General features: G+C 36.1%; 3 protein-coding genes across 4 annotated transcripts; 2 read left to right on the forward strand and 1 right to left on the reverse strand.

The window, feature by feature from the left end:
• Positions 1-2,045: 2,045 nt before the first annotated feature.
• Positions 2,046-6,894, forward strand: LOC147557335 (uncharacterized). Its single transcript, XM_086658804.1, has 7 exons — positions 2,046-2,334; positions 2,884-3,419; positions 4,050-5,418; positions 5,505-5,764; positions 5,864-6,160; positions 6,245-6,291; positions 6,681-6,894. Exons 1-7 carry the CDS (start codon positions 2,046-2,048, stop codon positions 6,892-6,894), a joined length of 3,012 nt encoding a protein of 1,003 aa, XP_086514930.1.
• Positions 6,895-11,033: 4,139 nt separating this feature from the next.
• LOC147557336 (ABC transporter B family member 9-like) lies at positions 11,034-19,374 on the forward strand. Of its 2 annotated transcripts, XM_086658259.1 has the most exons (13): positions 11,034-11,268; positions 11,349-11,629; positions 13,564-13,618; positions 13,703-13,878; positions 14,589-14,810; positions 14,905-15,143; positions 15,292-15,817; positions 15,912-16,185; positions 16,278-16,932; positions 17,050-17,278; positions 17,405-17,671; positions 17,754-18,017; positions 18,527-19,374. In XM_086658259.1, exons 2-13 carry the CDS (start codon positions 11,369-11,371, stop codon positions 19,169-19,171), a joined length of 3,813 nt encoding a protein of 1,270 aa, XP_086514385.1. In that variant the 5' UTR covers positions 11,034-11,268; positions 11,349-11,368; the 3' UTR covers positions 19,172-19,374. The 2 variants fall into 2 exon arrangements, with proteins under 2 accessions (XP_086514385.1, XP_086514384.1); XM_086658258.1 differs by lacking the exon at positions 11,034-11,268 and having other exon boundaries at positions 11,286-11,629.
• A 5,287-nt stretch (positions 19,375-24,661) lies between these two features.
• On the reverse strand, positions 24,662-26,317 carry LOC147557337 (uncharacterized). Its single transcript, XM_086658260.1, has one exon. It carries the CDS (start codon positions 26,157-26,159, stop codon positions 24,912-24,914), a length of 1,248 nt encoding a protein of 415 aa, XP_086514386.1. The 5' UTR covers positions 26,160-26,317; the 3' UTR covers positions 24,662-24,911.
• Positions 26,318-27,350: the final 1,033 nt, after the last annotated feature.

Consider the following 27,350-nt stretch of genomic DNA (forward strand, 5'->3'; position numbering starts at 1 on the left):
ATTGTTGAATAATAGAAGAGATTATCTTTGAAGGTATTTTGTAATAGATTGTCTTTGTAAGAAGAAAACAGAAAAACATTCATATAGATTTGTCCTTATAATAGATTGTTGAATAATTTTGTCGTATAATCTGGTTCAAATTTGAAGAGGAAAAATACCATAACCCTGGTAAAAAGTTGAGTTACATAGAGCAAATGGAAGACTTTTAAGGATAAAAAACTCATTTGAAGGAGTACGGAGACAGAAACACTTATGCTTTAAGGAGTACGGAGGCATACCCAGTTGGAATTCGGTGCAGTTCGAATTCAATAATAATGTTGGTCAGTTCTTTTGTAATTGTTTTACTTTGTTCTTTTGATTACTTATCATCAATTTTTCAAGGATTAGGGTGTATAGGAAGTATCCACAAGGTTCCATCTAGAATTTCAAGTAGTTTTCATGAACTCGAGTGGAAACTATGTTTTGTGTTAAACAATGGGTTAAATTTTGTGTTGATAAGGTACTTTAGGGGGAACTTAGTATCGGATAGATTTTTTGAGGAGAGAGAGTGTCCCGAGTGACGTCAGCTAGGGTTTTTCTCTTCCTCCTTTTCATCTTCCCTCTTCAATTTCCTCTGCGGCGCAATTACTGTTCATCACCCCCCCCCAATTAGCTCGTTTGTCTGGTAATTACTTCGGCAGTGCAATCATCTATCTCGGGAAGCAGCATCATCATTAGATCCGGAGCAAATCACCAATTAATTTCTCCTCTCCCTAGTTAATTGCATCTGCACTCATCGAGGACGTTGAGAGAATCGAACGGAGTGATAGAGGATCCACCCCAAAGATCACGACTTTCCTCTTTCCCGAGAACTGAAGTAACGAGGATTGGGTGCATTTCCTCTCGGAGTTAAGACAGGACAGCAGGCTTAAACGTCTCGGCTACTCAACCGTCTAGTCCCACCGATTATCCTTCTAGGTACAAAGTTTTTACTCTATCTCTCTCTCCTATCTCTCTGTTTCTCTCTCTGTATCTCTCTCTCCCTTTCTATTTCTCTTTCGTCTTCCCCCTTCTGTTTGGTCTTAGTTCTTTGTCTCTCCTCCTTTTTTCTTTCTCTAGAATGTGGTCAGTCGTCACCGGAGCTCGAGAGTAGGCTGCTCTGGTGGTGACCTCCCCCCAATCCCCTTGCATGCATTATAATCATGGTTTATTGGAGTTTTCTGGTTATCGTTCTTCATGGTTTGTCCTGCTTCTCCTTCCCTCTCCTATTAAAACACCAAAATCATAGTTCCAAATCACCCTCTGTACAATCAACCACTCTCTCTTTTCTCTTCATCCTTACACAAACAATGGCATCTCAATCTACTCTTACTTCTCGTGGTCGACTCTCCATTCGTTTTGATAAGCCTTCTACCAAACCAGAGTTGCAACCGATCCAACAAGGTTTTGTTGCCAGATGGTGTAATCCTTATGAGTCCTCTCTCAATTTCATCAAGAATCTGTTGTATCCACAGTCTCGGTTCTTTAGAGATTGTGATTATGCCCTAACCCATGGTCCTATTAACACGTTCCTGATTAAACCAAAGAGTCTCTTCGTCCTTAATGCTCTCAATTATGGGAGGCCCTGGATTCTTCGGGGTATGCTGCTGGTCCTTAAACAGGTAGAGTTCCCACTTAATGAAGCTTCAGATGACTTATTCTACGAGCCTTTCTGGTGTACTCTGTATCGGATTCCTCAATCGATACAGAACAAAACTGATCTTGATGCAATTTTTGAATGTATGGGCAAGATTATCCAGATTCGCCCTCGTAACCTGGGGTGTGTTAACAATCCTATCATTCGGATTCAATTCTTATATGATGTTCGATCCCCTCTGCTGGCTGTTATTAACCCTATCTTTAATGATACGGTTTCGGAGATCAAGATAAGCTACAAGAAATTTCCAGGAGCAATCTGTCATCACTGTAGGATTGTTGAGCATCCTTTGAACCGTTGTCCCCATCCACTTTAATACTACTTCTCGGGTGAAGATGAGGAGTCTGACTCAGACCCTATGGACGATACGATGGATGATACCATTCTAGTGTCCCCTGATCCAGTTGAGCCTATTTTACTTGCCCCACCTCCATCTCCTGTTCATCAACCCACTCCACCCCACCTTCTCTTCAGCCCTTCTGGTAAGCGTAATCGTGATCAAGTTAGCCACCACTCCATCAGCTCCTCAAAGTTCTCAGAAGAGGAGAATCAGCTTCAGTCCATGTTCTCTGATAACCAGGAAACCCAGACTCTTCTTGAGGAGTCAATGATCTTATCTCGAAGTTTGAACATCTTAGTGCAAGGGGAAGAGGGGGATGGTGTAAATCCATCAGTTCAGACTACCTAGGTCATTTCTTTCTGTGGTTGGTTGTTTTGGTTGTTTTTTAGATTTTCTTAGTCTGTTGTTGTTCTGTTTCTTTCATATTTTAGCCCCGGTTCTTGGGTTTTCTGTTGCTTGCTACTTAGTCTGGTACTAGTCGCCATAGAGCTTGCCTCTGTTCTGTGTTTTCAGAGGCCTAGTTGGAGTCTCTTCACTGAGTTGTCCTTGGCTCGTGATTAGGAGCTCCCTTTTTGGGTTCTTTGGCAACCAGTACCAGCTTGTGGTGGCCTTTTTGTGGTTATTTTATCTTTCTGTTTTAGCTCTTATGGTGTGGATACTATTGTCCTTCTTGTCTATGTAGTGTTATGATTATCTAATCTTATGTCATGGTTTATGTTATGTTAATATTATCCTTCTAGTTTTTTTGTTTTTTTGTTTTTGTTCTAGTTTGTTGCTATTCTAGTCTGTTTTCTCTCCTCCTTTCTGTTCTTCTGTGGTCGAGCGAGCCTCTTCTCCCTGTCTCTGCTTCTGTTCTTTGGCTTTTTAGTGGAGGTGCCTTTAGATAGTGTTATGGATCATCCTAAACCCGACCTCTCCATTTTAGCTTGGAACATTCGTGGTTGTGGGCAGTACTTAAATAGAAAGCATCTTTATAGGCTGATTAGGAACCACAAACCCGACTTTATCTTCCTCTCTGAGACCAAAAGCACTACTAACCACCTTAATCAAATTCTCAAACTTCATGCTAATTATAATCTGGTGGTGGTTGAACCTAAAAATAAAGCGGGAGGACTTGCTCTGTTTTGGACCAAGGAATATGATGTCAATACTATTTATGTTAATGATAATATGATACACACTAGATGTACTCACAACGATCATGGTAATAGTTTTGTCCTGACTAGCTTCTATGGAAGCCCTTATCAGAAAAACCGCATGACCCCTTGGATCACCCTGAATAATCAGAAGATTGAGACCACGGTCCCATGGGTTGTCATGGGTGACCTCAACACCATCTTACATCCGTCGGAAAAGGAAGGTGGACGTAATGAGATCACTAGTCAAGTCACTAAAATCAACCAGGTGATTAATGACCTTGGTCTCAGGGATGCGGGTTATAAGGGCACCACCTTTACTTGGACCAACAGACAATTTAAAGGCACTCTCATTAAAGAAAGATTAGACAGAGCCCTCACGAATCACTCCTTGCTTATGGACTTTCCTTCTTCCCTTGTTACTCATCTGCCGGGTGTTGGTTCTGATCATATTCCTATCCTTCTGACTACCTCGGCTAATGCTAATCTTGGAAAGCGCCCCTTTAAATTCATTAGAACTTGGATGTCCCATCCGGATTGTGGAGACTTCATCAAAGATCACTAGCCTCCCAATCTTCAGTCAATCCAACCGAAGCTTAACCACTTAGCGGTTAATCTTGCTAGGTGGAACAAACTTGTGTTTGGCCACCTTGATACCAGAATTCGCAACGTTACTGAGGCCATTCAGCAAGCGGACAACGGTAAGGATCTTCACGATTTAAATCAACAACTTGAGGAAGCCTATAATCAGCTGGAGAGTCTTTAGAAAGAGAAGTCTAGAAACGACAATATCAAACTTGGTGACCAAAATACCAAGTTTTTCCATGCCAAAGCTATTAATCGGAATCGGAAGAACCGCATTACGACTATTAAGGACACTAATGGGACTTGGGTTCAGGAGGACTTAGATATTGCTAACATCTTTTCTACCAATCTCCGAAGTATCTCCACTACTTCTGATCCGATTATCTCTGATGAGTTACTTGATCTTTTCTCTGGTCAAATTCAAGACTCATCTAATCTTGGCCTTATTAGCGTTCCTTCGGAACAGGAGATCTATGCCTCCGTGAAGTCTCTTAAAGCTGATTTGGCTCCTGGGCCGGATGGTTTTCCTCCTCTGTTCTATCAAACTAACTGGGACACGGTGAAAGCGGATATCATCAAACTTGTCTCGGATTTCTTTACTCATACTATTCTTCCTGAGCAAGTCAACCATACGCATATCTGTCTCATCCCCAAAACCAAAACCCCTCAGACCACTTCGGACTATCGTCCCATCAGCCTGATGAATACCACCTATAAAATCATTACCAAGATCATGGCTAATCGCCTCAAACTTGTGCTTCCTGAAATCATTTCACCCTTTCAAGCGGCTTATGTTCCCGATAGACAGATTACGGATAACATCATCGTCAGCCAAGAGATCGTTCATTCCTTTAAAATCATCAAAGGATCGAAGAGCTACTTTGCGCTTAAGCTAGATATGTCGAAAGCGTTTGATCGGATTGAGTGGAGCTTTTTAGAGAACATTATGCAACGAATGGGTTCTCACTCCAAGTGGATTAGCCTCATTCATACTTGCATATCTACTTCGACTATGGCTGTTCTGATTAATGGTCGTCCCGGTCCTACCTTTAATGTTAGTAGGGGTATTAGGCAAGGTGACCCTCTTTCTCCTTTCCTTTTTGCTCTTGCCATGGAAGGTCTCAGTCGTCTTCTAGAGACCAATAGGGTGGCCACGCCTTTTCACGGTTTTCCTATCCCCAATACCAATATCAATATTAAACATCTTCTTTTTGCAGATGACTGCATCATTTTTGGACAGAACTCCCTTGTTAATATCAACTCTCTTCAGCATATCCTGGATACTTTCTGTTCAGCTTCGGGGCAGATGATTAACTTCACCAAGTCTACTATTTTCTTTTCGAAAAACACTCATCCTAAATTCAAACGTATGATCATTCGTAACTTTAAAGTTCATCAATCCTCCAATATGGACAAATATCTCGGAACTCATCTTTTTATAGGTGCGAATAAAAGAAAATTATTCTCTTCCCTCACTACTCAGATTCAGAACAAGCTCTCTAAATGGCAGGCTTCTCTCCTCTCTCCAGCTGGCCGCTCTATTGTCATCAACACATTAGCAGCGGCTGTTCCCCGATACCAAATGCAATGCTTTGCCCTCCCTAAGAGTATAAGCAACCGCATTGAAGTTCTTCAAAGAACTTTCTGGTGGGGAAATCTAATTCGATTCATACCATTAACTGGTCTGCTATTTGTCTTCCCAAAAAATTGAGAGGTCTTGGATTTCGTTTTCCGGTTCTTGACAACCATGCTTTTCTGAGCAAGTTAGTTTGGCGCCTTATCAAAGATCCTGGCTCTCCTTGGGCTAATATTCTTAAAGCGAAATACTTCACCAAAGATCATAAACCAAAGAAGGCTAAAAATCATCACTCGTGGTTCTGGAAATCCATCTCCAAACATGTTGACAAAGTTACCAATTTAACGTTCTGGGATGTTAATAAAGGTACTAATATTAACATATGGCATGATTATTGGATCCCTAATCATCCTCCTCCTATATGTAACACCACTAATAGTAACCTCACAAAGGTTTCTCAACTTATTATCAATAACCATTGGAATACGACTATAATAACTCAATGCTTTAATGATGATATATGTAACTCTATTTTGAGCATAAATTTACAGGAACAAATGGATGATATTGCACGATGGACACTTACAAAATCAGGTAAATTTACCATTAAATCTATGTATTATCATTTACGAACTGAACATTATGACTATGAGACTAAGGAATGGATCTTCATTTGGAATCTACCTATTCAACCAAAAATCAAACTATTCCTTTGGAAATGTTGTACGAACAGCTTACCAGTTCGAGGTAAAATTGGGCAGTTTATTGGCCATAATTTTGACTGTGTTTACTGTCGAGCCCCTGAAACATTGATTCATGCACTTTTACATTGTGATTTGGCTACAGTGGTATGGTTTCATTTTAATATCATTTCAGGAAACGTTTCTAATCTTATTGACTGGATTATTTCATGAAAAGATATTGATGAGCAGATTAGTGGTCTTTTCGCTAATATTCTTTGGCAGATTTGGAAAGCGAGGTGAGATAGATGCTTCTCTAATGCTAAGATTCTACCCATGATGGTAATTGATCAAGTAAAAAGCACACCAAACCTCCTCAAGCATAATTTGCCTTCTCAACCAATTGAAAGGAACATACAATGGTCTCCTCCGAAAGCTCCTTACATCAAGATCAACGTTGACGCCTCGCCTCTTTCATGGATGGAAAAGAAATAGCGGGGATTGGATGTATCATGTTCGATGATCAAGCAAACTTTCTCGCGGCCTCGGCATGTAATTATAGAGGACAAAATACAGAAGAATGTGAATGCTGGGCAATTGTCAAAGCTCTCCAATGGTCGTCATCAAAGAATATTGATTATCTTCATATTGAAAGCGACAATCGTAATATTGTACAAACTCTCAACAGGGAACAGGCAGATATTAGTTGGCAAGCAGGCAAGCTCATTGACAAAGTGCGTCAACTAGAAGGAAATTTCATCAAAGTTATATACACTCACATCAATAGGGCCGGTAATGCGAAAGCTGATGTCTTAGCTAAATGGAGTCGCAGGAATATGGGTACCTGGATATGGCGGGCTATTTCGGATCTTCCAGAATCTTTAATTTCGTTTCTGTGTTAGACTCTGTGGTTTGTTTAGTTTTCCTCTCAACAAAAAAAAGGTACTTTAGGGAAGATCTACCAATGTAATTGATTTAACTTTCATCCATTATCATCAATTATCAATTAAAGGGTTATTTCCCTAATGGCCCCCAACTTTGTGACCAGCTTCCCGTCTGGCCCCCTACTTTACGAGAAATACCCATATGACCCCCTTCCGTTATACTCTCTTCCATCATGTTTTCTCTCTCTGCCAACTCACGCCACATCATCTGTTACGCCACCTCATCACCTTCTCCCGCAGAGGTCGCCGGCCGGCCAAATTTCCGGCCGGCGACCTTCAAACTAAAGAAAAAAAACATTTTTTTCTCTCTTCCTCTCTCTCTCTAAAATTACTCCGGCGAAGGGAGACCTTCGCCGGAGTGGTCTGTTCAGTTCGGTCTGTTCTTTAATGAACAGACCACTCCGACGAAGGTCTCCCTTCGCCGGAGTAATATTAGAGAGAGAGAGAGAGAGGAAGAGAGAAGAAAAACGAAATTTTTTTTTTTTAGTTTGAAGGTCGCCGGTCGAAAATTTGGCCGGCCGTCGACCTCTGCCGGAGAAGGTAATGAGGTGGCGTAACAGATGATGTGGCGTGAGTTGACAGAGAGAGAAAACATGATGGAGGAGAGAGAGTGACGGTGTTATAGAGGAAGGGGGCCATATCGGTATTTCTCGTAAAGTAGGGGGCCATATCGGTATTTCTCGTAAAGTAGGGGGCCAGGCGGGAAGCTGGTCACAAAGTTGGGGGCCATTAGGGAAATAACCCTCAATTAAAATAAGTAACTTTTGTTAATATTATTGTCTTATAGTAATCTTTTGAGAAGATAGAAGTTGAAGCTGCAAGAGTTGGGAGAAAGTAAGAGTTCGAGACTTCTGTTGCTACATTTTTGAATTCAAGATTTTGTACCTTTCTTTTGATTAAGTGGCTAATAACAAGACAAAATTTTATTTTCTAATTTTGTACAATGTGTTGGACACCGAATTTATTTATCTATTTTCGTTTTAATCTTCAAATCTCACTCAACCAAAGTTGTTTCATTGACTTACCTATTTTCAGATTATTGATTTGAAAACAAGATGCTATAACAAAACCCTCATTGACGTTTAAAATCCACACAAAATAGTCCTCGTTATTAGATGTAGGCTTGCAAATATAGACTAGAAATTTAGCTAGAATAAAAATAGGTAAAATACAAACTTTATATATACGTTAAAAGCATTTATAATTGGCTTAGGAACCTCACATTTGTTGTTTTCTAAGTTTTTTTTTTTTTTTTGTTGAACTAGTTTTCTAAGTTTATATAAAAAAGAAATTTATATTTGCTGCTACCCTTTATACATACGAAACAAAAAAAACACAAATAATTCTTTTAAATGTTTATTTAGTACTTTCATATTCTATTATTTGTTTCCATTTAATTTGAATTTTCTAAATTTTGATTTTCAAATTCTTTCTTAATTTTTTAGAGTTTCTTAAGCGGTTTTTGGCTCCATATACAATGTTATACTACAGAAAAAAAAAAAGTAAAAAAACAACAAACGACATCTTTTTTGTTGTATTAAAAGATTTACACTTATTGTATTTTAGTCTCACTTAAATAAGTCCACACTTCATTTGTTATGTTTACGAAGACACGGGCTATACCCTAGTACATAATAAGATAAATGTTAAATGCATAAACCACTTGTGTTATATACACTCAGGACACAAGCTACATTTTTTTCAAATCAAAGGTGATGTGAGTGCATGTAACAAAAGTGGTGAGTGCATGTAACAAAAGTGGTGAGTGCATGTAACTTCCCACTTGATAAATGAGGTCAAACCTTGAGTTGTTAATGGGCTGGACATAGAAGAGAAGCTGGGGTTAGAAAGTTATAATGAACGGGGCGAAAATTGATGAGTCTGGCTTATAAATGGCCAAAATGTTTTTTTTTTTTTGGAAATCAAATTTCATTGAAAGGCCAAAAGGCTAATGAGAATTACACCATGAAGTTTAAAATAACAAAGACACAACCAAAACCGGACAAACAAGACAAGTTATGCCCACTTGGGGTGCCTCTAAAGCTGCCTGATCTAAATGGTGGGCTACTTATGGTGCAATCGCCGCTAACCATCTAATGGTAGTTTTTTAACTGATGCTTCTTTCACCTTCTTCTCTTCTCACCGTCAACCGTCGGCGTACAGATCTCCACTTTGCGCCTCTGAATCCGGTACATCGGTAGAGAGAGTTGTAAGTTGATGAAGAAACTCCCAATAGTGGTCTTAGATCAAAACACTTGGACCTGAATAAAAAACGAAAAACAAAAGGGTCCTAAAGACCAACAAAAGAGGCCTTAAAGACCAACAAAGAAACATAACATTTATTGTACTAGGTAAAAATAAAACTAGTAATTCTGTCTTCTCCTTTGCTCCAGGTCCCTAACTGGATCGATCTTAGGTTCCGATCAAACTTCTATGGTATCTGACTTCACTTCAATGAGACGACATAATCAGGTTCTCCCAATTTCGCTTCTTTCTCCTCTTACCCTTCCACGATACTCAAATTCACCGGATAAATCCTTAGCCTTTTATTTCTAAATCCTGATCAGATACATACCTGAATCCAGATTTGGCCGGAATAAGTGTCCGAGACTTAAACCGGAGAAGTTACTCCTTAAAATTCTAGTATAATCGACTTCCACCATCTTCCCTAGTCTCATGTTGCTTTGAGTAAAAGACGACCATAAATGGCCAAAATGTTATGTAGGCACACCATCCATTAGGAGGGAATTTCAAGTCTACAGGAAAACTCACATGCCCCCATGACCCGCTCGCACTTGATCACAATAGATTGTCAAAAAGCATTTTTGTGTTAAGCGTTGAAAAAAAAATTATTGAATTAAACCATACGGCATTCCCAGATGAGACCTTAGAGATGCTTTATGGGAGTTATTCTCTCGACTAATGTGAAAAAGACTACTTCTCATATAAAATGTATCTCTTTGGATTTACTTTCTACAAATAGAAAAATTTCGCGTTATCATTTGGATATGGTGACCGTACTATTCATCATCAGTTGTACAATTAGATTTTGTGAGTTCTTCACGAATTCGTAAAGATATTCACCAATCCTTTACGCATCCCCCTCTCATGTAGATCCCAACAAATCTTTCCAAATTAAACAAAACAAAAAAGTAACTTTTAGCGTAGAATTAGATTTTCCTAATCATATTTGATTATGTTACAAACATGAACCCAGACACAATTATGACCCAACTAGAGCCTAAGCATATTTAGAGTCGTGCTTTCCATAATTAGATTTTTTTTGTTTTTGGACCTTTTGACTAGAGCCTAATCATACTTCATACTTGATTATGTTTGAGACTTGAACCCAGACACAATTATGACCCAACTAAATGTAATGAATACACAAATTTGCACCTAGATCTAGGTACGAGCATCTCCAATAAAGGTATATCCACCTTAAAGCTAAAGGTCAAGACTTCGAAGCACACGCTTAACAATTCAAAAAAAAAAAATTCTAATAATTTTTTTATATGGGACTTATAAATTCTAAGACTTAGGGTTATATTGGAGATGCTTCCAGATACCCTGATTGAGGAGGTGCCAATAGGATCAAAATACTATTGTTTGTTGAACTAGTAGGATCAAAATACTTGATACTCCCTCCGTCTCATTTTGTTTGTAGTTTTGGGGAATTCAACTTATTAAGGGATGCTATTTATTGTTGACAAATATAAAGACTTTTACTAAATTACCTTCATTTAATATAGAGTATTTCATTAAATACAACATTGGTAGAAGTGTAGAATCAATTAGAACCTTTGAATGGTATTCAAACTAAAAGGTAGTCTTGGAAGTTTCATCATTTTAATAATTAAATGAATGTTATAAAAGGAAAGTGACCAAACATTTTGGGACATCCATAAAAAGAATAACAACCAAACAAAATGGGACGGAGGAAGTATAATTTTTTTTTTTTTTGCAACAATCGTTAATATAACTTTAGAAAGAAGGAATCTTGACGGATAGTAACTTTTGGTGTATCCAAAAAAAAAAAACAACTAATGGCAAGGATGTGTTTCTAGAAGGCCAACTATCAAAGAGTCCATCTTTTTGTGACAACCCAAGTTTAGATTGCCTTTTACTCCATGGCGGGTCTATTGCCGCATCATATAACAAATCACTGTAATCACTCAACTCTCAATATTTATAGAAACGTTTTTTCAAGATCTTCTGTTTCCACTGGAGTCTCGGCCAAGAAAACAAAAAAGAAAATTTCTAGAGAGAGAGAGAGTGTGTGCAAATTTATAGAGAGAGATATTTGCACCTTAGTTGTTCTACGTTTTATTTGTAAGTTTGTTTAGTTTAGTTTGTTAAGAATTTTGAGTTCTTGGGTCTCTTCTCATATTTCTTTTGTGCTCTGTTTTTAGGATTGACACAGAGAGAGAGGATGAGAGAGAAAGAAGAGATGGGTGGTGTTGAAGATCGTGATAATAAGAAGAAGATAAGAAAAGGAGGAGATGAACAAAAAGTTCCATTATACAAGTTATTCACATTTGCAGATAGCTTTGATATTGGTTTAATGATCATTGGAACAATTTGTGCAATTATTAATGGATTAGCTCAACCACTCATGGCCTTGATCTTTAGTCAGCTTATCAATTCATTCGGTTCATCCGATCGTTCACATGTTGTTCATGCAGTTTCTAAGGTATCTCCTCTTGAATTCTGGATCTTTCTCTCCTTTAGATTTCTCTCTCTCTCGAATTTTATCAAGATATGAATTGCAATAAACCCTAATTAGAAACATACAGTACTTTTTTTTATACAATAACACATGAATGAGAGGCAGTTGGTTCTGTACTAATGTGATAGACAACAACATAATATTTTTGCATCTGTGAATAGGTAGATATTAAGTTAAGAAAAATTAAGACTAAAACTTTCGGTACCTCAATTGTAGAATACTGAATACTGATCGCAAATCTACTTAAGAAAAATACGAGAGATCAGGTAGGTAAGAGGAAAGAGAGAATAATACCCCCCACCTTTTGAATGTAAAACTTATTTGCCTTTTGCTTGTTCTTATAGCTTTCTTGTTTTTATTGCTTTCTTGTTTTTGGATGTTTTTATGGCAAGATATACTGTCTTTGTATTAGAAATAACAACTTCATCTTTTATGTGGCCAGCAAATAGTTTTTTGTTTTCTTGCTGGGTATCCTCTCTAGCTTGATTCAGTTAATAGGTTCTAATGAAAGAAAAAACAATTTGTTTGGTGCTCAAACAGATTTGTTCATAAGTTGTTTTTTCTTTTTTCTTGAGTTTAGATAGATTTTCAAAATTTTGTATTCTAAAAATATAAAATGAGAATAAATATTCGAGTTCTAAAGTATTAATTGTTTGGTACGGTAAGTACATAATACAAACTATAGCGGATTCTTAAGACGTTGGTAACGAAAGAAACCTAAATATATAAATTTAGATGAAATTTCTAAATAATGATGATATATCCCCCTCTTTATTTTCGTTATTACCTTCTTCTTAATCTCATGCGTGACGTGTGTATTGTTGTTTCCAAGAAAAAGAAATTTACCGCGTATCACCCAATGTGATCCAATATCTAATATAAGTATTTAGAGGTCGCACGGTTTACTCCAAAATTAAGTATCTGAATATTTCACAAAAGAAGTATTTATATGTGTAAAGGTTTCGTACACAAAAATATTTTTTTCTTCATTGATGATTGATGTGTGCTCCACCTTCACTTCCAAATCAGATGGGACAGCTTATATAATGATCCCATTACATTCTCCAATAAAAGCTTCATCAAATAACTTTTTGACAATAACTCTCAAAAGATAACATTCTTACTAAGAACAATTAATAGTTAACAAATTTTGTTAGCTTGAGAATATATCATCAATAGCAATGTAAATCATTCATATAGATTTTAAAAAAACATAACATAAAAATCAAGAGATAACAATAAGAAATGTAGAAGAAAATGAGGATGAAAAACATGAAGGAAGGAGATATGTTTTTAGTTTTAGTTTCTCTGTATTTTTGTTTAATTTCCATTACGGTAGTTGAAGTTTCCACCGACATAGTTGAAATTACAAATTTTCTGACAATTTCGGCCGAAATTTCCCTCGTGTTGATGGAAACTATGCACGAAATAGTTGTGAATGTGATTCGTGCACCTATTCTAAATTTCCGAAATATTTGTTCCTTGACTTAATATCAATTGAAATTACTAGACTTATTGATACTACTAATTGAATGTCACACTTACAAAATACTGAGTGAAACACAATACAACAATTGGGAGTTGTGAATACCAAAAAGTTGGTCGGATGGAGAATGCTGCGAATGAAGGTCAGAAGAGATCTCCAAATTTGGCGTTTTGGAGATCCCATGGGGATGCTTTAACAAGTTTTTTTGTTAAATCAGTTGTTAAGACTATCAGCAAAACATCTGGTAGTTAGGAACTGCTACACCATTCACATTTTTCTTGATAGTATGAACCATGACTATATGTTCTTGACCTTCTTGAAGTGATCTCGAATTAGATTCAATACTTATACAGTATATATTTCATCCTTATCATTTGAGTTGATTTTGTTTTTCGCTTTTTTGTTGTAATAGATTGTCATAAAGTTTGTTTACCTGGCTGTCGGTATGGGTGCTGCTGCTTTCTTTCGTAAGTATATGTTTTTTTTGCATTCACAAATTTTTTTAGTAAGATATGACACTGAAAGTTAACACTTATCTGCTATTCATTTAGAGGTATCTTGTTGGATGGTTACTGGAGAAAGACAAGCCTCTCGAATCCGTGGCCTTTACTTGAAAACTATTTTAAGGCAGGACATTACATTCTTCGACACCGAAACAACAACAGGAGAAGTCGTCGGGAGGATGTCAGGGGACACCATTCTTATTCAAGATGCCATGGGAGAGAAGGTACATATTCTTTCAAATAAATTGCTCCACAAGCGTCTTGAGTGTGGGTCGATCTTAGGTCTGAAGTGTGAACCAAATGTTTGACCTGACCCATCTACTTGTGTTTCCCTAGTCTGATAAAGGCAGATATCAATGTCATAGGTAGTTTTTCTTCCAAATTTTGGGTGAAAAGGAGTCACAAAGTCTTAGGGCCAAGAAGAAGTTCTTGTGAAATCTCAGTGATCTTGTTCTTCTTGCATATACAATGGAATCATCTAGCCATTTTGATTTTGTTAATGGAGTGGGTCATTAATGACAGTGAACCGGTGGAAATCGGTTAGAGTGCCACCTGAGTTAGAATCTTGGGAATATCCTTTGAGACAATCTTGCATTTCTTGTATATCAAGTCTTTCCTTTATGTGTATCTATCCCTTATTACGTAAAGTTTTCGTTTAGTTGTAAACCCTACTTGTATAAATGTAATACAAGGGATCGGTATTCAACCATCCTGTTTTACCGTATCTATTGAGTTCCTTCAGTCATTAGGACTCGATTACTTAATTTTTTTTTTATTATTCTTGTATGTTATCTGTTATTTCTACTGTTACTCTCTGGTTTCATGTAATGAATTGACAAGAATAACTTCAATAAGTTCGATTTCAAACTACATAACTTAAATTCAGTTTCAAAATACATAAGTAATACTAATGAAATTCACTTCTATTTTCTAGGTTGGGAAGTTTATACAACTCGTTGCAACTTTCGTTGGTGGATTTGTAATCGCATTTACGAGAGGATGGAAGCTCGCAGTAGTATTGTTATCTTGTATTCCTCCTCTTGTAATTGCTGGTAGTATTATGTCAATATACATGTCGAAATTATCTAGTCGGGGACAAATTGCATATGCAGATGCTGGAAATGTTGTTGAACAAACAGTAGGATCCATAAGAACTGTAAGGGACTATAAAAACTAGATGTGTCATTACAAAAGAAATTTTTTACCTTATGAGGATACTAAACTAACTATTTCTTGTTTATTCATCATAGGTTGCATCATTTACGGGGGAAAAGCTAGCGGTAGAGAAGTACAATAGATCGATCACAATTGCATATAATTCTACTGTTAAACAAGGATTAGCATCCGGTTTGGGAGTTGGTACTATTATCTTTATAATATTTAGTAGTTACGGGTTAGCAGTGTGGTACGGTTCCAAGTTAATCATAGAGAAAGGTTATAATGGAGGACAAGTTCTCAATGTGATTATGTCGATGATGACTGGTGGAATGTAAGTGTTTAGTGATATACTAATACCGTTTATTTCCTTTGATATTCTTATGAAGTTACATACCTTGATTTTTATTGTACCATGGTTAAAACCTATATTTCTAATACTGCTAGTCATTAATTTCGATTCTTTTCTGATTTTGAATTAGGTCTTTAGGACAAGCATCTCCATCTATGAACGCATTTGCAGCAGGACAAGCTGCAGCTTACAAGATGTTTGAAGCAATTGAAAGGAAACCAGTGATAGATGCCTCTGACACAAGTGGGATAGTGATCGAAGATATCAAGGGCGATATTGAACTAAAAGACGTATATTTTAGCTACCCTGCAAGGCCCGATCACCAAATATTTTCGGGTTTCTCGTTATATGTTCAAAGTGGAACTACAGCAGCTTTAGTAGGGCAAAGTGGAAGCGGGAAATCAACTGTCATTAGCTTAGTTGAGAGATTTTATGATCCCCATTCCGGAGAAGTTCTTATAGATGGTGTGAACTTGAAAAAACTGCAACTTAAATGGATGAGAGAGAAGACTGGTTTAGTTAGTCAAGAACCAATTTTGTTCACGACTACAATAAAAGAGAATATAGCATATGGGAAGGAGAATGCAACGGATTCGGAAATCAGAACCGCAATTGAACTTGCAAATGCTGCAAAATTCATTGATAAATTACCTGAAGTAAATTTCACCTGACTAAGTTAAAATTCTCATCATTATGTAGTCCGGTTTTTTGGACGAGCCAATGAAAAATTGATTTTGTTTCCATGACCAGGGGCTTGATACTATGGTAGGTGAACATGGAACTCAACTTTCAGGTGGACAAAAACAGAGAATTGCTATTGCTAGAGCTATCTTGAAAAACCCAAAGATCTTACTTCTGGATGAAGCAACAAGTGCACTAGATGCAGAATCTGAACGAATAGTTCAAGATGCACTAACAAGAATCATGACAAATCGAACAACTATTGTTGTTGCTCACCGTTTGACAACCATACGAACTGCTGATCTCATTGCCGTGGTGCACCAAGGCAAACTTGTAGAGAAAGGTTTGTATGATGTGAAAATATTTCAACTGTCACTCTAAATATCATAAGGTCGAAAAACTAATACTAACAGGTCTAAATTACCTTTTTAATAGGTACCCATGAAGAGTTGATAGAAAATCCTGATGGTGCTTATTCTCAACTCATTCGGTTACAAGAAGTGTCCAAAGATAAAATCCCCGAAAATCCCGATGTTATTGGTATAGATAAGTCCAAGAGTAAGTCCTTAAGTAAGTCAGATAGCCGAAGATTATCTATTGGAAGATCGAGAAGTATGCGTTCTTCAAGTAGCAGAGGCTCATTCTCAATCGACTATGGAGTTCCTGGTCCTATGAACCTTCCTGAGCCAGACTTGATAGACGATGAAAGTGGTCAAAGGGACATGAAGGAAACCAAGGTTCACAAGGGCTTGACTAAAAGATTAGCCTTCATGAATAAGCCAGAGGTACCAATTCTGTTGTTAGGAGCTTTTGCTGCAGCAATTCATGGTGTGATCTTTCCTGTTTTTGGGCTTTTGCTCTCTACGGCCATTAAGATCTTTTATGAACCGCCATCTGAACTTGAAAAGGATTCAAGATTTTGGTCATTGACGTATGTTGCTTTGGGTATTATTGCTCTAATTGCTGTTCCAGTACAAAATTATTCCTTCGGAGTTGCTGGAGGTAAACTAATCAAACGAATTCGGTCTCTATGTTATGAGAAAGTTATGCACCACGAAATAAGTTGGTTCGACGATCCTGCAAACTCAAGGTTTGTTACTTAAACTATATATATATATATATATATTTTGCTAAAGAGACAAACGGTATCTTATGTTGCTCAACAATATCATAATCTAATGTATAAAATATTATGTGTTTCTTTTAGTGGGGCAATTGGTGCAAGATTATCGACTGATGCTTCAAATGTCCGAAGCCTAGTAGGTGATAGCTTGGCCTTAATCTTTCAGAACATCGCAACTGTAGCAACGGGGCTTATTATAGCTTTTTCGGCTAATTGGATATTAGCATTCATCGTTCTGGCATTGTTACCTTTGGTGGGTTTACAGTCATTTGTGCAGATGAAGTTTTTAAAAGGTTTCAGCGCTGACGCTAAGGTTATTTTCTTCAACCTTGGTCTTAACTTTACGAGCTACATGTTGCTCAGTCCCCGACCAATTAGTCCATATTCTTAAACCACATTTCTAAACCAAAGTCTTGAATTTTCGAGCTACTTAATGCAGGTTATGTATGAGGAAGCTAGCCAGGTTGCTAATGATGCTGTTGGTAGTATTCGAACAGTTGCATCTTTCTGTGCCGAACAAAAAGTTATGGAGCTTTACCAAAAGAAATGTGAAGGACCGATGAGACATGGTGTAAGACAAGGACTCATAAGTGGTACAGGATTCGGTTTCTCCTTTTTCGCACTTTATTGTACAAATGCACTTTGCTTCTTCATCGGTGCCCTTCTTATCCAACACGACAAAGCGACTTTCTCTGAAGTTTTCAAGGTATCGAATCGTTTGTTTCTCTTCTAATCTTTATGATTTTCTTCCATTTTTGTAATCTTTACCACCCTTATATATGTTGCAGGTATTTTTCGCTTTAACAATGTCGGCGATGGGAGTTTCACAAACTAGTGCACTGGCCCCTGATACCAACAAAGCGAAAGATTCTGTTGCTTCTATCTTTGAAATAATTGATAGTAAACCAAAAATTGATTCTTTCAATGATGAAGGAACAACATTAGAGAATCTAAAAGGCGACATTGAACTCCAAAATGTAAGCTTCAAATATCCTTCTCGCCCAGACGTACAGATCTTTAAAGACTTGTGTTTGAGCATCCCCTCTGGAAAGGTTAGTTTCACCATTACATCTTAATATTGACTTTATAATTCCAAACTAACCTTAAAGTTCGAAAATTTTCATGCATCTGAGTTGTGATGCCCCAAGCCTTAGAAGTTATCTATGCATTGTTCTGCTTTAGACACCTAGACCTCAGTCCCCGAGTACAGGGTTTTTGTTTCTGTGAAAGCTCCACGAGCCCACACAAAAGATCTCGACACTTACTAAGCTTGAGCATGCACATTTAACCCAGGTTTGGAGCATTCCCCAAAAACAAAACCCCGTAGCTGTTGGACTTGGGCCTAGGTGTCTACTGCTAAGGCTTGGGGTGTTACATGAGTCCATATAGATAGTCTCAATGAAGAATCCATTATTTGAAATAACCGTAGATGACTATTATGTCTCTAACCAGGACATGTCACGCAGTGAGTGAGACTCAAACAAGTGGAATTTAGACGTCTTGAAAAAGAAAAAAGTCCGCCTAACCTTACCATTTTCTTTTCCTTTTTTTTTTTCTACAGACTGTTGCGCTTGTTGGAGAGAGTGGTAGTGGAAAATCAACAGTAATTAGCTTACTAGAGAGATTCTACGACCCTGATTCTGGTAGAGTATTGTTAGATGGAGTTGATATTAAAAACTTCAAGCTAAGTTGGTTAAGGCAACAAATGGGTTTAGTAAGCCAAGAACCTGTGCTGTTTAATGAAACAATACGAACAAATATAGCTTACGGAAAGCAAGGAGAAGCTTCAGAAGATGAAATCATCTCAGCGACAAAAGCAGCCAATGCACATAACTTTATATCAGGGTTACCACAAGGTTATGATACATCTGTAGGAGAGAGAGGAATACAATTATCCGGAGGTCAAAAACAAAGAATCGCAATAGCAAGAGCGATACTAAAAAACCCGAAAATCCTTTTACTTGATGAAGCAACAAGTGCATTAGATGCGGAATCAGAAAGAGTAGTACAAGATGCATTAGATAGTATAATGATAAACAGAACTACTGTCGTGGTTGCTCATCGAATTTCTGCCATTATAGGTTCTGACATTATTGCGGTTGTGAAGAATAATGTCATTGCTGAGAGAGGAAGACATGAGCAGTTGATGAAAATAAACGGCGGAGCTTATGCAACTCTTGTTGCATTGCACATGAGTTCTTCGTGAAGATCGATCTTTTAGCTAGTATACGTATTGGGTCAGCGAGGAACCAGATAAAGAATTTCCAACCTACAAGTCTGAATCTTTTGGTTTTTGTTCCATTCTGAAATATGTAAAACAAAGAAGTGGTAGTAGCTCTTTAGTGAATCTTTCTCAACATAATTACTTCATCGAAACTTCAGACATATATATACTACATTTTTCCCAAAGATAGGCTTAGTTTCTAGAATAAAATTAAGCACGAGATGGGAGGCTTAAACCGGCCATGGAAATTTTGTCGATTTTCTAACGGGGGTAATGGACGGGGATTTAAGGGACTTTCATGACAAAATGTCTCGTGAACATATATTATATAAAACAGGTCGAAAAGTGCTGACCGAGACAAACACAGGGATAAACCTGGTTGTCTGCCCCAAATCAATACTAATATCAACTTTTAGATCCTATCAATAACAAGTAACGTTGAAAGATCATTCATCTTCAAATCTCAGCCTCCAATCAAAGCTTTAAGTTGAAATTTTTTAAAACAGGTCAAAAAGTGCTGACTGAGACAAACACATGCATAAACCTGGTTGTCTGTCCCAAATCAACACTAATATCAACCTTTAGATCCTATCAATTATAAGTAACTTTGAAAGATCATTCATCTTCAAATCTCCGCCTCCAATCAAAACTTTAAGTTAGAATTCTTTTATTAAATCAATTCATAGTATACTAATGAATGATAAATTGTATATTAATGACCATAAAATCAAACGAATTGTAATTGTCCTCATTGTAATTTTTCCATTTTCTTGTCAGAAATTAAATACAACTTGATTAATGTAAGTTATAAGGTCTTCCTCTCTTCATTTACTTTCTCTCTTTCTCGCCCTTTTGACGCTCTCTCAATGCTCCATCTTCCAACAGTTACTTCTTCAATCCATCCCCAAAACCACTCCCTTGGTTACTCCATCACCAAATGACTTCAGTTACTCTTTGTATCTTAAATTTCTTTCACCACCCAACCCAATTTAGAAACTCACGTAATTGAGCCTACAGTTACAACAAAACCCCCTCATCTATTTCTCTTCAACACTCTTTTAACAAAAAAAATATTTCTCTTCAACACATGACCCAATTTAGGTCATAAACTAAACACCACAGAAACACAAAAAAATTCTAAAACCTAAGTTCACTTTCAAGAGTTTTTCTTCGAACAAGTTATCTTATCTTCTACGGGTTCACCAATTGTTGGTTTTTTGTATCCATAATGAAATGTTAATTAGAAACAGTTGCGTTTAAGTTCATGTAGTTTGGTTAGTATTGTCGTTTATAGTGGTAATGTAGATTGTTAGAAAGTTTAATATTATGTCTTTTACGACAACAACATCTACAAGTTCACCATTTTATTGTCTTTTGGGTATTCAGTTAAACTCTTACGGTTTACTTAAAGTTTAATTATGGTTCCACATGTATTCTGTTTAGGTTTATATTTTGGAGTCTGAACCTCTAATGTACTCTAGCTACTCCCAAAATCAACTATGGTGAGTTTCTACCTTTTTTTATTCTTTCTTTCTTCGGGTGTTATATGAAGGTATTGCTCAAGCCATATGATTATTCTGCATAAAGAGACAAGAACGGGGAAGACATTTACAATATTTAAGAACATATTATATGAGGTTTTCTTCTTTAGCAAATTACAAACCAACTTTGTTTCTTTTGGGATAAATATTTATACTTCTTGCCACTAAATTTTGCAATTTTTTAGTCTCAACCTTGTTAGGGATTAATCTATTTGGTTTTATTTAATTTTTGCTGAACTAAAAGGAATTTTTTGTTGTAGTCTTCTCATTTACATAAGCTACAAAAATTGCAACTAAGAGGGTGTTTGATTTTTTAGCACTTACAAGTGCTACCACTTACTAAGTGATAATCACTTAGTAAGTGATATCAAATGTAAGTGCTATGGCGTTTGTTTTCCATCGGTTCTAAGTGCTTGATTTTAATTTTTATATTAATTCTAAATGTTATAAAAATGAAAAATTGTCTGTTTTAACCTTGATGTATTTACACATTAGCATTTTATACTAATTCGTAATAAGTTCGTTAGTTTAGGTAAAGAAAATTACGGTTTATGAATGTTATGTCAAAAATATTAATCGCAAATAATTAAGAATTATGAAACTGAAAGAACTTATTTGTATCATGGAGTTTGGGTGTTCCATGATTAGTGAAGGAAGAGATGTTAAAAAAAATTTAAGAGGAAAACTTAGGTGAATGATGAGTGAAGATAGAGAAGAGTCATAGCGAAAGTCATAAAGAGAGATTTTGTATTTATCAATTGTTTAAGATTTTCTTCTTAGTTAAAATTATGTTGGTAATTACAATATTAGGAGATGGATAGAAATGTCCTTTTTAGCACTTACAAAGTAAGTGCAGAATAATAAGCTCCAACTTGGAGCTTACTATTTCGCACTTACTTTGCCACCACTTAGAAGTGATTTTCACTTATTAAGTGAAAAAACAAACGACCTAAAATTGCCGGCCCACACGTAATAAGTGAAAATCACTTAATAAGTGCAAAAATCAAACACCCTCTAAGAGAAAAAAATGAGGCACAACTTATTTCCTCTAACTTCGGTCGATTTAGTATTTAAACATCCCGTAATAAGCAGGTTGAGGTATCACTCTAAATTTAGTGTACTTATTTTTACCAACTTTATATTTTTTAAATTATTATTTTTTTGTCCATTGAATTTTGCAGAATCTAAAAACAGTTGAAGAATCAAATTTGAAGAAGTTGATGAAGAATATCTGATAATGATTTTGTTACATATTTTGTAGTTTTCATATTTATCATATTGTATAATCAGGAAATTGGGCCCAAGACCCAATTTAAACTTCTTTTAGTTAAAAAGACAAGTTCAACATTTTTTTTAAAATCCAAATTTTGTATTTTTTTGTTAAAAGTCCAAATGTTTGTATTTTTTTTAGGTACAAACCCAATGTTTTTTTTTACAAAAGTGTTGCAAGGCACTCCAAAACTGTTGCAAAACAGTTACAAAGCTTTCGCAAGGCGTTGCAAAGTTGTCGCAAGGCACTGCAAAGCTGTCGCAAGGTGTTGCAAATTAAAAAAGTACCGAGGGAGCTGAAGACTACAAAAAACTGACTGATCCTTTTTAACAGGAGTCTAAATTTTTTAGACTTTTGGCCAAATTTCTCTTGTATAATGGGTGCAAGCAATTCTAAGTTTTAAGTGAATTTATTTTGGTTGTGTACTATTACTATTAGTTTTGAAGATTTACATTCTCAAATATACAGTTTAGTTTGTTTTAGTGAAGAAACGGTTAAATAATTGTGATGACAAAGTCTGTTTATGTGATGTTCTTTTGATAACAATAGGTTTACCAAATTAGAAGCGTACAATGCTCAATGAAAGTGTCTATGCTGAAGGCACGAGTTACACCTAAATTTTAAGACATTTTCAGGGTTGTAGCTGACAATTTGAGGCCTTGTGCCAATTTTCGACTGAAGTATTTTTTTGTGCAAAAATTTGTGAATGTTAAGAAATATAATACAGCAAAAAAAAAAAAAATGGCCTTCAACACAAAAAAAAAGAAAAAAATAAATGGCACAATTCAACCATGAAAAATACATTAAATAATGGATGGATCAAAACTTGTTTGATGTTACATGATTGTCTTAACATGTTTGTGCATCCAAAACTTCTAATTTTGTTGGATTTTATAGCGAAGAAACATTATTTGAGAATTTAAGAAAAGATAAAGAAAGTAAACTCTGACATGAGAATCCCAAACCGTCTATGCATAGTAGGCCAGACGATTTGAATCTAAGGCCTCATTTAGATACGCATATAACTTATTACAGTAGCTTATTTTTCTGTGCTTAAACAAAAGTACTATATAATAAGCTATTTAGATTGTTTGGTTTGACACAATAAAAACGCTTTTCTATCTTCAATATTACAATGTGACATTTGGCAAAAACAAAACTACAAATGTTTCCGCAAATTATTAAATGCTTTACATTTTATATGAATTAAAAGAATCTTAGATTCACCTATCCTTGTAAAATTAGGGAGTATTTCACTAATCATATTTTTTTTTTTTTGCCATTCTACTTAGTTTAAGTATAAATTTGAAGTTCTAACTAGTTTAGCAGATGATGGAAGCTTGTAACTACTATGAGAATTTTGTAATTTCTTTTATGTCCTCATAATGGAAAGAATTGCGACAATGTTTATAGAATGGAGTTGGTCCATAAAAGTTTCAATTAATTTTTGCTTAGAAACAAAATCATGCCGTCAATTGATTTTTGTTTAATAGGATACAGAGGGACAACCGAGTGGGTTTAGAGAGAAGTGGTGAAGTGCAAAGATCACTAGGTTTTTTGGCACAAAGTTGCGTCTTGAGCATAGTGATCCCTAAAATGATCACTAGGTTAAACTTCACCGAATATACACACTAATGAATATACACACTAATGAATCGCAAAGACAACATATATATATTTAAACAGAATCTTCTAAAAGGAGGGCATTGAATCACAAAATGGATTAACTAACCTAATGTTCACACCAAATAGTAACGAATCTAATATAGTATTAATTTAGAAACAAAAATATTCTTTTGTGTGCATAAGATGGATCTGTAATTACATTGAGATTGAAGATAGATTGGCGAAGTTTTAATTTTGATTATAATTTAGAAACAAAAATATTCTTTTGTGTGCATAAGATGGATCTGTAATTACATTGAGATTGAAGATAGATTGGCGAAGTTTTAATTTTGATTATACCCTTCTCTCTAAACCCTAGACTTGTTGAAGAAGAGAAGGAGATAGCAACTCTATTATCTTTCCTCCCGAAAAACAGTGCTTCAAATTAAATTGCTTACTTTAGTATAATAACTCAAATAGGAAAGGAAGGGCCTGTAAATCCCTTCTTTTCTCTCTCCAGATTTAGATTGTACAGTAAGAAAAAACCTAAACATTCACAAGCCTAATTTTCCCATCCAATTCTTTCAATGCGGGCACATAGATATAAAAGAGTTGGTGTAAATTCATAAGGAACAGAGCGGATCGGTAGATATTGACCACCAACCCGAGCCTTTCTAGAAAACAACTGCTTAGATTCTCGAATTAGCACAATCATGAACAAGAACTGAAATAACCATGTCATGTAAGTTGGTAGTAAAACTATGAACTAGGGCTTCGCTAATAATCTCTTTGGGTAGAAGCAGATGATTGCAAGTCTAACTCATTTGAGCATGTCGTTTTGTCTTTATACGGGCAAATTGCAACATTAAGGTAACCTTAAATAAGTTTACTGAAATCATAATCATATGATTTCAGTTCAAAGATATGAAATAACATAATCAGTTAACATCAAAAGATACCGGAACCAAAGCAGAACTCATCAAAGCTAAGAATGTGGCCATTTATAAAGAAAAAGCAACATTCTTCCGAAGACAAATTTAGGCAAATGTGAGATCATTAGGGAACAAAATTGTTATAGATTATATCAAAGACATGCCAAAGCAACATACTATTGTAATCTATTGGCTATAACCTACAAGCATAACAAAACAATTGGTGTTCTTAAAATTCAAAAAGTGCATCAAAATTACACCAAGAAGCGTAAATAATAAAAGCAAAATGCTGTAGCTATTAAAAACTCATTTCAGTTCATGCTGATTAAAACTAATTTAGAGTCACAGGGGTTATAATACCTTAAATTTCTGAATCACTTCTGAGCTTTTGCTTTCTTCGTCTTCTTGGTCGAGTTCTTCACTTCACCACTCTCAGATTTTATAGTTTTACTTACCTTATTCTTCTTCTTCAATCCAACTGAATCAGAAATTTCACTAACTACTATGTTATCAGCAATTTCTTGACCTTTCATTTTCGTAACATCTCCCTTCTTTACCTTCACGGCTTTCTTCAGTTTCTTTTCATCACTTGGCTCATCAATCTCTTTCTTCAAACCTCCAGCACTGTTTCTCTTTTTGCCCTTCTCATTTACCTCCCCATCATTCTCATCAGATAAATCATTTAAAGCCTCACCAAGCTCAATATCCATATAATTAACTTCATGAATTCTCCCCTTTTTAGACCCTTTCTTCTTCACCACATTCTCCTTTTTATCTTCTCCATCCTCTACTAATTCTCCATCTTTAGACTCCTCCATTTCTTGTACCCCTTGGATTTTCATACCCAAATCTGGAACAGACTGATAAACAGGCAAAGCTAAAGATTCATACAATTTAATGTGAAGAGAACGAATATTCCCCCATTTCTTAGGAACAATCTCTGCAACTCCTTCAATAGCAGCGAACACATTTTCCACAACTTCATTGGGTTCCATTGAAACCCTAGCAACCTTAATAACACTACAAGTACCAGTTCTTAAATATAAAAGAGCTGAGGAAGAAGAAAAATCAATCTGTTCTTTCCAGTTCTTATGTGTCAAATCAATAGGAACAGGAATCTTCTTCTTCTTGAAAAATTCTTTACCTAAAAGCTTTGGAAGCAAAGGAATTACCCGTTTATCAGCGAAGAACATATCGTAGGAGCCACAAAGTTTCCTTTTTGCTTCAAAAGCACGGTAATCCGTCTTGAGTTTAGAAAGCTTCAGAACTTTTGTGATGGGTATGTTTTCAGATTTGATCTTTTTCTTGGCGGATTCAGATGAAAGAGAAGAATTTGAACGATCATCTATGATTAAACAACGTTCTTCAGTTGAATCAGATGGGTGGAGTGAATGGGGAAGAGGGATTTTGTAAGGATTTGTACGGCCAGTTGGTGGGATTTTTTTTAGGGTTAAGACAAGGTAGAAAAAATCATCTTGTTCCAGCAGTTGGGGTTTTTGATCTTTCGATTTGGATTTGTTCCATCTGAGAAGTGCGTCGACTGCTTTTTGAGCTGTTTCTTCTGTAACCCTAGATGAGATTACTGAAGGGGGAGGAGGAACTGCCGGTGATACTGAATCCATAGAGGCTTAGAACTTCTCGAGAGAGACAAAGAGAGAGAGAGGGCGAGGGCGAGACTGTGAGAAGGGTATGGGGAGGAGTCTCTATCAGATATGAGTACAGTATTCGCCAAAACCCTAGAGAAGCCCTAATAATCTTTACCCGGTTCACTTTCAACGGGTACCCCGGTTCACGAGTGTGAAACCACAACGGTTTTTTTTTTATGAGATGAAACCACAACGGTTGAATATGATAATGACATTTTTTTTTTTGGCTGACTTGCTTCATAAGACTTTTTTTTTTTTTTTTTTTGTGAGAAACTATTCATTACGTTAAGTAATTAAAATGTTATTACAATACAAGTCTACTAAAAGATAAGGTACATTTTTCCAAGTCTTTGTTCTATTCTTCTTTCAAGTCCATTTTGCTAATTTATCTACCTGTGAGTTTGAATGCCTTCTAGTGTGACTGAATTGGACGTTATCAAGTTTGCTTTTGAGTTCTCGAATTCTTCTTATATGAGTCAGAGATTGCCAGCGAACGGAGGGTCTCTTGTTCTGTATGTTCTTTATGATGTTTATGTTGTCACTTTATATTATCACTTTCCTATGATTGTTTTCCTCGGCCCAAAGAAGGTCATTAAGAATAGTTGTTGCTACTTTCTTCATTGTTTCTTGCTCTAGTGGTAGTTGCATGCGCTTCTATAAATTTTGATTCTGCATTATGAACAATCATACCCGTTTCAACTATAGTGTCGATATTCATGAAAGATGCATCTACATTTATTTTGAGAAAGGGATTAGTCGGTGGTATCCATTTTTCTGTAGATTTCAGAGTATTTTCCACTTGCTTTGTATTGTTTTTTGGGAATGCCATAATCATATTGATGACAGTTCTAACCGAATTAATGGAATGTTGGAAGCAATGATCACACCTTGTTTTCCAGATATTCCATAAGATAGTAACATAATGTATATTATTAGAGGTATAACAGTGTTGTGTACTGTCTTGCCAAGAGAAAATCCATTCAGCCAGAGATGTTACGTTTTCTGAGATAATATTAATATAGAACCATACATTTTTCGCTATGAGACAATGTAAAAGAGCATGTTCTATGGTTTCTACTTTGTTACAATTCGGGCAGTTAAGATTCTGATCAATATACTTGCCTATACTTTCTCTCACCGGGATGGCCTTAGTGCAGATTTTCCAAA

The sequence above is a fragment of the Eschscholzia californica genome, unplaced genomic scaffold (genome assembly GCF_041429995.1).
Source record: "Eschscholzia californica isolate CP2 unplaced genomic scaffold, dmEscCali1.0.p SCAF_2, whole genome shotgun sequence".
NCBI classification, from domain to species: Eukaryota; Viridiplantae; Streptophyta; class Magnoliopsida; order Ranunculales; family Papaveraceae; genus Eschscholzia; species Eschscholzia californica.